Source organism: Somniosus microcephalus, chromosome 2, assembly GCF_052327205.1.
Source record: "Somniosus microcephalus isolate GS21.2 chromosome 2, FLI_Smic_1.0, whole genome shotgun sequence".
Lineage (NCBI taxonomy): Eukaryota > Metazoa > Chordata > Chondrichthyes > Squaliformes > Somniosidae > Somniosus > Somniosus microcephalus.
This window is the reverse complement of record NC_140988.1, coordinates 369064583-369077235: the sequence shown is the minus strand read 5'-3', so window position 1 is coordinate 369077235 and position 12653 is coordinate 369064583. Positions and strand designations below refer to the sequence as shown.

General features: G+C 48.6%; 2 protein-coding genes across 3 annotated transcripts in view; one reads left to right on the top strand and one right to left on the bottom strand.

The window, feature by feature from the left end:
* Positions 1-12653, bottom strand: part of LOC147123754 (dedicator of cytokinesis protein 2-like) — a 1461504-nt gene that overhangs the window by 772538 nt on the left and 676313 nt on the right. The window lies entirely within an intron of this gene.
* Positions 1-12653, top strand: part of LOC147123756 (INSYN2B protein-like) — a 161429-nt gene that overhangs the window by 75233 nt on the left and 73543 nt on the right. The window contains exon 3 of one of the 2 annotated variants that reach the window (XM_085975699.1): positions 9601-9672. In XM_085975699.1, the coding sequence (XP_085831825.1) occupies positions 9601-9672 (72 nt within the window). Of the gene's footprint in view, positions 1-9597; positions 9673-12653 lie in introns of both variants that reach the window. The other variant, XM_085975693.1, reaches the window with a different exon arrangement.

The following is a 12653-nucleotide window of genomic DNA, read 5'->3' as shown; positions in this document are numbered from 1 at the left end:
CACTGAACAACAAGGGTTAACCCTCTGACTTTGACCGACTAAAGTGCAATTGTGAAGTGAGATTATTAATGACTGCCTCGAGACTCCAGTGACACAAAGCACTTCCAAACGGATTTTCAAAAATGTCTTTTTTTTTTAAAAAGAGCTTACCCGGGCTTTGGGTTCAACCATTATCCTGATTAATAAATGGAGATGTACTGGTGGTTGCAAGTGAGCTGCAATTTAATTGAGGGCAGTTCAGAGAATGTTACAGAGCCATGAGATTGAAAGTCGAATTGTTTACTGACATCAATGAAATCTTGAAGTTAGCGGCCGTGCGTTTGCTGAATAATATTATAGCAGAGGGATCCCAGGTGAAAGGCCAAGACCCACAGTGCAGGTCACTGGTAGGTTGAGACGAGTTGGAGAGAAGATGAGGTAAATTTAAAAGCAATGCTTAGCTTAAGACATGCTCGGGCTTTAAAAAAAATTCATTCACAGGATGTGGGCGTCGCTGGCAAGGCCGGCATTTACTGCCCACCCCTAGTTGCCCTTGAGAAGGTGGTGGGTGAGCCGCCTTCTTGAACCGCTGCAGTCCGTGTGGTGAAGGTGCTCCCACAGTGCTGTTAGCGAGGGAGTTCGAGGATTTTGACCCAGCGACGATGAAGGAATGGGGATATATTTCCAAGTCAGGACGGTGTGTGACTTGGAGGGGAACTTGGAGGTGGTGGTGTTCCCATGCGCCTGCTGCCCTTGTCCTTCTAGGTGGTAGAGGTCGCGGGTTTGGGAGGTGCTGCCGAAGAAACCTTGGCGAGTTGCTGCAGTGCATCTTGTAGATGGTACACACTGCAGACACGGTGCGCCGGTGGTGGAGGGAGTGAATGTTTAAGGTGGTGGATGGGGTGCCAATCAAGCGGGCTGCTTTGTTCTGGATGGTATCGAGCTTCTTGAGTGTTGTTGAAGCTGCACTCATCCAGGCAAGTGGATATACGTTTATAAGGAGATCTTTTATAATTAGATTTCTTCATTAGAAGTCTAATAGTTAGAAGTCCTGTTTGGTGAACAGCAGACTCGATCCGCTGCTCTCCCTCACTAACACTGACGGAAGTCCAGGCGTTGAAGAGGAGTCCGCTAATTTTGAGGCTCCGCCTTCATTTACATCATACCGGCTAGTTGCAGGGTGCTAAGAGGGCGTTCCGAAGCAACTCGCTCAATTAGTCGAGTCAGCCCTGGCTCAGTGGGTGGCAGTCTCGCCTCTGAATCAGACGGTCACAGGTTCAAGTCCCACTCCAGAGACTTGAGCACGAAATCCAGACTGACACTCCCAGTGCAGTGCCGAGGGAGTGCTGCACTGTCGAAGGTGCCGTCTTTCGAATGAGACCTTAAACCGAGGCCCCATCTGATCTCTCAGGTAGACGTAAAAGATCCCATGGCCACTATTTCGAAGAAGAGCAGGGGGAGTTGTCCCCGGTGTCCTGGTCAATATTTAACCCTCAATCAACAACACTAAAAAAAACAGATTATCTGGTCATTATTTCATTGCTACTAATTGTGGGAGGCACTTTGAGACACAAGGCACACTGGGCTAAAAATTGAGTAGCGCCTCTGTGGTGCGCTAACTTCGCCAGGGCGCTACTTTTAGCGCCGCGGAAAAATTAGCGCCCCCGCAACGGAAATTGAGTGGTAGCGCCGCAAGAGGGAAGCGGGGTGCTACTAGAAGCGCCCCGCCTTCCTCTTGGGGCGCTGCGAGGGAATATCGCGGCGCTACGTGGCGCGGTACTGCGGGCCTTCCTCCCCTTCTTAAAGGGAAGGGGTCTTGCGCAGCGTGACCCGGGGCCCAGCTGGGCCACCGGGGATCGGGAGTGCCGGCAAAAGAGCCTGGCGCTCAAAAGAAGGGTCAGGCTCATGGAGCACAGCCGGCACTCCACGGGGTGGGGGGGGGGGGTGGCGGGTAAGGAGGCCGGGGACGGGAGCACAGGCAGGCGGCCAGCAACAAAAATGGCCGCCCCGCACCTCCCCTTTAATTTGCGCCGCCCTGGCCACAAGTAGGCCCCCCTGACCCCGTCGGACATAGTGTCCGGCGGTAAGTCGGGGCACTACCGAAGATCGCGGCCGGGGCACTGCGCACGACGATGATGACATCACCGGTGGCGCGGCGCAGCGGGGCACTACCGGTTTCCGCCACCGCTAACTTCCCGCTGAATTTCGCAGGAGGCGTTGGCGGTGCCGCGCCCCGGCGCTAGTTGCTTTGCGCCCCATTAGCGCCCTCTTAGGGAGGGGCAAAGCAACCGAATTTATCCCCCTCTATACTTTATGCATTTTTATTAGACTATCTACCTTATATGCAGTATTGTAGAAGGCACTAATCCAATTGAGGAATTCAGATGTAGTCAATAAACTAGGCGAACACAGTAGACGAGGCCTTGATGGTGCGATGTTGACTCTCATCCTCTGATAGGTGTTTGAGGGCGGATTTTATGACGATGTGGTACCAGCGGAGAGCATCTCCCGCCGGAGGTATGTTTACGGAAAATTGTGGGCACGCTGCCCAGTTATCCAACATAGGAACAGGAGTAGGCCATTCAATGAGATCATGGTTTCTCTGTATCTCAACTCCATAGACCCGCCTTTGAGCCACAACCCTCGATACCCTTACCTGACAACAATCTATCGATCGCAGTCTTGAAATTTACAATTGACCCCCCGCATCCACAGCCTTTTGCGGGGGGAGGGGGGTGGTTAGTGAGTTCCAGATTTCCACTACCCTTTCTGTGAAAAACTGCTTCCTGATTTCACTCCTGAACGGCCTAGCTCCATCAATAATGAGCAAAAAATCGTAGGCACTGCGCCTGTGCACTCCGCACGTCTGGTGGGGCAGGCTTTCGTCCGCTAGTGTGTATTCAGAAGAGCGCTCCGTTTATATTACACAATGCTAATTTCCTTTTTCTTTGATCATTGCTAGCTCCCCAGATGGCTGGTTTATCTCATCCGGTTTCTCCCCCCCACCACCTCACCTCCCCTGAAAGTGTCCCCTCCCGCTGCAGTATGGTTCCACAGATGCCAGCTTCCCTTTTGCCCCCTCGCCCAGTTGATGTTCCTTCACGTGTGAGCCTGGGCTCTGAGCGAGCTATTTGACCATGGAGGCATCACAGACCAAGCCTCGCACAAAGTCCACATCACCTTCCAGCAGAACATGCGAATATACATACAAACATACACACGAACATACGGATTAGGAGCAGGGTGTAGGCCACTCGGCCCCTCAAGCCTGCTCCGCCATTCAATAAGATTATGGCTGATCCGGTTACTCCACATTCCCCGCCTACCCCCGATAACTTTTCACCTCCTTGCTTACCAAGAATCTATCTACCTCTGCCTTAAAAATATTCAAAGACTCTGCTTCCACCGCCCTCTGAGGAAGAGTTCCAAAGAATCATGACCCTCTGTGAGAAAATATTTCTCCTCATCTCTGTCTTAAATGGGCGATCCCTTATTTTTAAACAGTGACCCCCTAGTTCTAGATTCTCCCACAAGAGGAAACATCCTCTCCGCATCCACCCTGTCCAGACCCCTCAGGATCTTATATGTTTCAATCAAGTCATCTCTTACTCTTCTAAACTCTAGCGGATACAAGCCTAGCCTGTCCAACCTTTCCTCATAAGGCAACCCGCCCAGAAGGCACTGGACAGCTAACAGGACCAAGAACACTGACTACTTTGACCGCCCCTCCCTTCCACCTCTGGAGGTGCTGAACCCAATTCCAGTGCCGGGACTGCATTCCCGGCCAACTCTGCACGGATCAAAGCAGGAACCTTCCTGCTCTCTGTGAATCAATACGACACCGCGTGGCGCTCTTAGCGAGGAAGCCCTCGGGGGTTGAACACACGCTACTGGCCCCCAGCTTTCACACTATTAACCCTGGCCCCCCTGGTTCCACCAGCAGATCGGCAGACCCATAGTTTGGCAGTGCAACACCGAAGGTGCCAGCCCATAATGCCAGCCCCGCAGAACCCTAACTAAAACACATAAACAAGAGTAAAAACGTAATCAAAAGAAAGGGCCGATTAGGGACCAAACAGGAGGTAGAGGGCAAGGATGAGGGGCTTCTATGTAGAGAGACTAGAATTAATCTGGGATTGTTCTCCTTAGAGCAGTGAAGGTTAAGGGGAGATGAGAGGTTTTGATAGAGTAGATAGGGCAGGAGGGTCGGTAACCAGAGGACACAGATTTAAGATAATTGACAAAAGAAGCAGAGGGGAGATGAGGAGAATTTTTTACGCAGCGAGTTGTTGTGATCTGGAATGCGCTGCCTGAAAGGGCGGTGGAAGCAGATTCAATAGTAACTTTCAAAAAGGGAATTGGATAAATCCTTGAAAAGGAGAAGTTTGCAGGGCTCTGGGGAAAAGAGCAGGGGGGGAGTGGGATTAATAGGATCACTCTTTCAAAGGGCCGGCACAGGCACGATGGGCCGAATGGCCTCCTTCCGTGCTGTAAGATTCTATGATTCTATGAAAACAGCAGGTGGACAGGGCAGTCGTGATTTCTGCCGTGGCTTCTTGGGAGATGACCAATTCGCAGTGAGTCAGCATCGAAAACACCTGCGTAACGTAAGAGGAGCTACAGAGGGGCACTCCACCTCAGTGAGGAGTCTCTCGTATCGCTGCTGAATACAAAGTGGCAATATTCCCTTCTCTGTAATTAACATCCCTCACCTTCACAAGCATAAAATCCATCAAAGGAAATTAAAAGCACTTTGTTTAAATATACACTTGAACAGCGTAATTTTAATGGAATCTATTATTGCCGTCTTTGACAGCTGCAGGTGTTAGAGCTGCACAAGACAGCATTATGGTCCCAGGAGCTCTCTCACATCGGATGAGAATGCTGCGTGGCCAGGAACAGATGGAAAGAACCGCAGCGCAGATACGAGACTCGGAAAATGAAAGTTGAAGGCTGCGATCTACCGTAGATCATAAGAACATAAGAAACGGGAGCAGGAGTGAGCCACATGGCCCCTCGAGCCTGCTCCGCCATTCAATAAGATCATGGCTGATCTTCGACCTCAACTCCCCATATCCCTTGATTCCCTTCGTGTCCAAAAAAAAGAACTTGGCTGCGACGCTCTCTTTCAGAACTGTAGGGAAAGGAAAAACGCAAGCCTTGTTTCATCAGGCGTCTCTGATGATTCCCCAACCCTCCGCTGACATTCGTCACACCTGCTGGGGTACGCTTCCAGGGGCGAGTGATTGCTCAAGGTCTCTCTGTATGTGTGGGCCACACAGGTGCTAACCTTGCGATATAGCTGCGAGAGAGAGAGCCACGACTGTGTCATGGCTGACACTTGTGAGTGGCAGTTGAGGGAAAAATGTTGGCCAGAACATAGGAGAACTCCTTTGCTCTTCTTATATTCTATTAGATGGGCATTACATTTCTAAACTGATTCTAGCCCTGTGGTGTTTCATATTTGCCCTGGTGTTCAGGGCAATAGGATTCAATTTCTATCCTGCAGAAAATGAAAACCAATTTGGTTTCTTAGAGTGGCATAGGATTTTTACCTCCACCTGAGATGGCATATAGGATCTCCGATTAATGCCCATCCGAAGGATGGTTCCTCCGACAGTGCAGCAAATCCTCTGCACTGCACCAACATGTTTGCCTAGATTATGTGCTTAAGTCTTCAAGTGGGGCTTCAACCTATCGGCTTCTGCCCCAGAAGGAAGAATGCCAATCTGACACTACGGGCTGGATTTTCATTGAGGAGTCGGGTAGGAGGCGGGACTACAACTTTCGGGGTTGTAGTCCCGCCTCCATCGAGTTCTAGCCAACCCGCGCGATTTTGACTTGATTGACCTTGTGGAGCCTGCCCAGTGGGCTCAGCAGGCCAATTAAGGGCCACCGGCAACAGGTGACGTCACAGATTGATATTTCATCTGTCAGGACCTATTGACAGATGAAATATCAGCATTTCACAGCTGTTTGAAGCTGTCAAACACTGACAATCTGTACTCCAGGTTAATTCCTTCCTCTCAGGAATATTTAGAGATCTCTCCAGAACAGAAAGCTGAATGCTGCAATTTTTGACAGCTCGCAGCCATTCTGCTTTCTGTGCCAGTGAGATGAGGGAATCCCGAGACCTGAAGGAAGGAAGGCTGTAAAGGTAAGTAAAGGTTAGTAGAACTTCTTTAAACACATTACACACACCAAACATACTTACCTCTGCACTCATGCACCCATCACTCACCTGAACACCGGATATCTCGACCTCTCCAAGCCCTTCATCCCGATGGCCCGCCTCTTCTAACTTGGCGTGGTTTGGAGCCGTCGGGAATCCCACACTTCAACATTAAAAATAGGGATTAGGCTAAAAACTGCCTGTTAACTACCTGTTAACAGGCAGTTAATTGGCACTAATCCCCTTCCCGCCTCGGGGAGGCGGGTCCCAGTGCGGGGCGGGTACCCGCCTCCTTTGAAACTGGCATGGAGGCGGGATGGGGTCGGGACCCCCGATTTCGGGATTTTAACCCCCTGCACGCCTCCAATCCCGCCTCCACGGCCCAATGAAAATCCTGCCCGTACATCTTAGAATCATACAGCAGGGATGGAGGCCACTCGGCCCATCGTGTCTGTGCCGGCTCTTTGAAAGAGCTCTCTAATTAGTTCCACTCCCCCCTGCTCTTTCCCCATAGCCCTGCAATTTTTTCTTTTTCAGGTATATATCCAATTCTCTTTTGAAAGTTCCTATTGAATCTGCTTCCCCCGCCCTTTCAGCCAGTGCATTCCAGATCACAACAACTCGCTGAATTAAAAAAAAAAGCCCCCTCATCTCCCCACCCGGCTAGATTTTTTGCCAATTATCTTAAATTTGTATCCTCTGGTGACAGACCCTCCTGCAGTGGAAGCAGATATAAGCATGAATAAGATTGACCTACTCAGGCTTGTAGGGCTAGATTGCCAGGGTCTAAATGGCTGCTCTTCATGTTCGAGCAGTGACTGTGCGCGATGGTCGAGCATTCTCGCCAATGTTCTCAGATTTCCCCGAGGAGGTCTTTACTGGGATTACTTCACCCATTGGGAAAATGGGTCGGAATTAAGCCTAAATGCATGGAAAGCAAACCGATTAAGATGATGTGTGGCGTGACTGGATAAGGATAAATGGCTTTGAAATGGCTCTCTGTGATATTAAGGTTAATCCCTTTTGTTGAACTAGCAGATGAAGGAATTTCATACAAACGCATGCAGGTAATCTGCACGAGCGTCAACCCACAAAAAATCAGTGAGGAAAGCAAGTGTGGTTGACGGATGCAAACGGATAAAGAGCCGGAGGTTGAGAGAGGACTACAGGTTTAGAAAGGGAAGCACAGAAGGGCTAGGAGATACTGTTGCTTTGCCAGAATGTGGGAGTAGGAACACGTGTATGGGAATCCCTAAGACTGCACAGCTTGAGCAGTGACTTGAGTGACTGACACTTTCCGCCTGTAGGTTGTTCCATCTTGTGTCCCAAGCATTATTTTGTAAGTAGTTGGGAAAAAAAGGAAAGACTTGCATTTCTATAGCGCCTTTCATGGCCCCAGGACGTCCCAAAGCGCTTTACAGCCAATGAAGTAGTTTTGAAGTGTAGTCACTGTTGTAATGTGGAAAATGCAGCAGCCGTTTTGCACACAGCAAGCTCCCACAAAACAGCAATGTGATAATGGCCAGACAATCAGTATTTTAGTGATGTTGATTGAAGGATAAACATTGGCCCAGAACACCGGGGAGAACTCCCCTGCTCTTCTTCGAAATGGTGCCATGGGATTTTTTACGTCCACTCGAGAGCAGACGAGGCCTCAGTTTAACGTCCCATCCAAAAGACGGCACCTCCGACAGTGCAGCACTCCCTCAGCGCTGCACTGGACCATTATGTTGAGCCATCACTTGTGCGGCCTGACAAAGAAGGGCTGATTTTAACTTTCAACGGTGACTCCAACGGAAAGGCAAATCAGGGTGGGGGGAGTGCAGGGCAGGCGGCCAGTCCACCACCTCCAAAAGTTGAAATCAGCTCTGCAGTATCTACAGGCTCTTCGACCATGAACCACAGCCAAGACTGGGCCAGTCCTCACATTCTCCAGTGGGGGTGCTAGAGAGCGATGAGGAATTGGAGCTCTGGCTGATTATTTCATTCCATAGCCCAAAGGGTCCTATCTTCCTCTACCAACAGAATGAATGGTTTGTTGGTTCTAGTGGTCTTTCCCTCCATGCTTCTCCGGCAATGCCTCTCAAACCCATGACCTCCACCACCACCATATTTGATCACGAATTGAGCTTCCTACCTCATATCCATTCTATCATGGAGACTGCCCATTTTCACCTTCGTAATATCGCTCATCTCCACCTTTATCTCAACTGATCTGCTGCTGAAACCTTCATCCGCGCCTCTATCACCTCTAGACTTGATTATTCCAATGCACTGCTGGCCAGCCTCCCTAGTTTTACCCTCCATAAACTTGAGGTCATCCAAAACTCTGCCACCCGTGTGCTAACTCGCACCAAGTCCCGCTCACCCATCTCCCCTGTGCTCGCTGACCTACACTGGTTCCCGGTTAAGCAACGCCCCGATTTTAGAATTCTCATCCTTATTTTCAAATCCCTCCATGGTCTCGGCCCTCCTTATCTCTGTAACCTCCTCCATCCCTATAATCCCCCTAGACCTCTGCGCTCCGCCTATTCTGGCCTTTTGAACATCCCTGATTTTAATCGCACCACCATTGGTGGCCGTGCCTTCTGCTGCCTGGGCCCTAAGCTCTGGAATTCCCTCCCTAAATCTCTCCGCCTCTCCACTTCTCTTTCTTCCTTTAAGACGCTCCTTAAAAGCTACCTCTTCATCCACGCTTTTGGTCATCTGCCCTAACATCTCCTTATATGGCTCGGTGTCAATTTTTTTTTTTTAAAGCACTCCTGTGAAGCGCCTTGGGATGTTTTAGTACGTTAAAGGGTTAAAGGTGCTGTATAAATATAAGTTGTTGTTGTTGTCAGCCCTCTGTATATGGGGGCCGAAGAGCATGTGGAATCTTCATCCGAGGGAAAACTGACCGCTGACCCCCTTGACTGAAAGTAGGCACTGGCGTTCCCAGTCTGTGCGGGCTAGCGGAGCCCCACCATGAATAATTTAATGATAGGACCTCCTATTGACCCCAGGGGTCAGCGCTGGTGGTCTTTGATCATTTCCGAGATTGCTGCCTGAGAATTTTCAGGGCTCCAATGTCACGAGAATCATAGAAACATTCATCGACTCGTAGAATTATCTCGCACGGCAGGAGGCCATTCTGCCCATCCTGCCTGCGCAGGCTCTTTCATTTAATGATCTTATCGAGTGGCGGAGTAGACTCGAGGGGCCATATGACCTACTCCTGCTCCTATTTCTTATGTTCTTCGAAGGAGCTATCCCATTGGTCTCACTCCCCCCACCCCCGCCCGTCCCCTGCTCTTTTCCCGTAGGAACTGTAAACCAGCAACGGTCAGTGCCTTCAGGAGAGAAGGAGGGGATGGGGAGGGGAGGGGAGAGAGGGAATACTGGGTGTGTGTGTGTATGTGTGTGTATTGTCGTTGGACAAACGATTAATTGTGCGGTTTGCATTCCAGGAGGCAATCCTACCGAACTGGGCAGGACATTGCGAACTGTGGGACCTGTCGAGACTGTGCCTGCATCATCTACAGGTAGACACACCTTCTTGTTCCTCTGTCTAACACTGGACTGCGCTGTGGGGCTGAGAGCCAATATCTTCGCTGGGCAAATAATGTTCCAGGGGCTGAGAGCCAATATCTTCGCTGGGCAAATAATGCTCCAGTTAACCACGACAGTTCAGAGATCAATTTAGCTGCATGTGGCTCTGCTCATTAGAGGTATTTCGAATGCTTACACATTATTAAGCAGATACAGTCTCCGGGGATACGACCAATTCTCATCTATTTGTTGGCATTAATATATACGTGGATCATTAGGAAGGGTTATTATCATCTGATCATTCTTGATAGCATAATAATCATTTATAAAATATACTCACTGATCTGACCAGTGGAGAAAGCAAAACAAAGTAAAATTCTTCAATAAGAATTACCCCATTTATATGGGGGCCTTTACATAGCAGGTATGGCACAGAAAAGATTCTTATACTTGGGAAATGTGATGCGGACTTTCATTAATGGTGATGGCCTATATAACAACGGTTCTCCAAGTTAACTCATCTAAGAAATGAATTGCACGTGAAGCGCTTTGAGATCTTTCTGAGAGATATGATGGGGAAAATGTAGATGCAAGTTCCTTCTTATATTAAAAAGGAATCAAACCAACTGGTGGAGAGGGGGAATGGAGAGGGAGCGTTTACTTGGCTTGTGTTCCCTTGAGTCTGTAAGGTTGAGGGGTGATCTAATTGAGGTGTTTAAAATGGTAAAGGGATTCAATAGGGTCGATACGGAGAAACTGCTTCCTCTGATGGGGGCGGGGGGGAATCCAAAGCAAGGGGGCATCATGTTAAAATCAGAGCCAGGCCATTTAGGAGTGAAATCAAGAAGTGGATGTTGGAGGATAATTTCAAGACTGAGACTGATCGGACTTTTTTGTTGTGTGAGGGTATCAAGGGATATGGAGCAAAGTTGAGGTACAGATCATCCATGATCTAATGGAATGAGGGGGCTGAATGGCCTGCTCCTGTTCCTAATGTTCCTACTTGTGCTGTTACGGAACTGGATGTCGGGTGGGGCTAAGATCAGGCTTGACGATGATGCTTCCCATTGGTCTCTGTTGCTTGCTCTCAAGTTCGTGTCAACCTTGACATTAACCAGCTGATTGGCCGAGTTCTCCCCTCATCGGAAGTTGTTTCATCATTAAAAAAAAAAGTATGGCTGGATTAATTGACTTACGGGAATGGTAGCATAGTGGTTAGTGCTTATTAGTTCATTAGTCTTTTAGATCAGACCTTAAACCGAGGCTCCATCTGCTCTCTCAGGTGGACGTAAAAGATCCCACGGCACTATTTCGAAGAAGAGCAGGGGGAGTTATCCCCGGTGTCCTGGCCAATATTTATCCCTCACCAACGTAACAAAAACAGATTATCTGGTCGTTATCACATTGCTGTTTGTGGGAGCTTGCTGTGCGCAATTTGGCTGCCGCGTTTCCCACATTACAACAGTGACTACACTCCAAAAGTACTTCATTGGCTGTAAAGTGCTTTGAGACGTCCAGTGGTCATGAAAGGCGCTATATAAATGCAAGTCTTTCTTTTTTTCATAGATTCATATAATCATAGAAATTCACGGGCCATCGTGTCTGAGCTGGCCGACAAAGCGCTCTCCAGCCGAATCCCACTTTCCAGCTCTTGGTCCGTAGCCCTGCAGGTTTCGGCACTTCAAGTGCACATCCAAGTACTTTTTAAATGCGATGAGTGTCTCTGCCTCTACCACCCTTTCAGGCAGTGAGTTCCAGACCCCCACCACCCTCTGGGTGAAAAAAATTCTCCTCGACTCCCCTCTAATCCATCGACCAATTACTTTAAATCTATGCCCCCTGGTTATTGACCTCTCTGCTAAGGGAAATAGGTCCTTCCTATCCACTCTATCTAGGCCCCTCATAATTTTATACACCTCAATTAAGTCTCCCCTCAGCCTCCTCCGATCCAAAGAAAACAACCCCAGCCTATCCAATCTTTCCTCATAGCTAAAATTCTCAAGTTTATAAACAAGTATTTGGAAAACTCTATTCTGTAGCAAACACAAAGCATAGATTGCAAAGGCATCACTGTGTTACTTGCTCGTGACCCTTTCATACAAAAATGGAGCAGTTCAAGATGCTGTTCCTCTCTAGTCTTCAAGTCAATAGCCTTGTTGGGACCAAAACCAAAATGGTGACGTTATGGCCTTTCAAAGCATTACTTTCTCTTGTCTCAATCCTTGGTGTGGCCTGGAAAGTTTTGGATCTTGACATCCCAGTATCTAACTGTGTTTTAAGTATTGTGTGAAGCAGATGGGTTTGTACGATACTTGCATCTGATTAACTCAACACTAGATGGCCCTCTAGATGGGAGTAAGCACATCGTAGCAATTCCACTCCAAGATATCTCTTGTATTGCGTTTGTTGTTCTTTGGCAGATTATTCTAGAGAGTCTGCAGTTTGATATGTTGATATCTCTCTTGGTTCGGCCACGTGCTGGGTGTGCAGTGCCAGTTAAAAAAGTAGTTAATAAAGCATATTGAATATAAGAACATAAGAATATAAGAAGTAGGAGTAGGAGTAGACCATTCGGCCCCTCGAGCCTGCTCCGCCATTCAATAAGATCATGGCTGATCTTCTACCTCAACTCCACTTTCCCGCACTATCCCCATATCCCTTGATTCCCTTAATATCCAAAAATCTATCGATCTCTGTCTTGAATATACTCAACGACTGAGCCTCCACAGCCCTCTGGGGTAGAGAATTCCAAAGATTCACCGCCCTCTGATTGAAAAAATTTCTCCTCATCTCAGTCCTAAATGGCCGACCCCTTATTCTGAGACTGTGACCCCTGGTTCTAGACTCCCCAGCCAGGGGAAACATCCTCCCTGCATCGACCCTGTCAAGCCCTGTAAGAATTTTGTATGTTTCAATGAGATCACCTCTCATTCTTCTAAACTCTAGAGAATTTCCTGGGCTTTATATATATTGG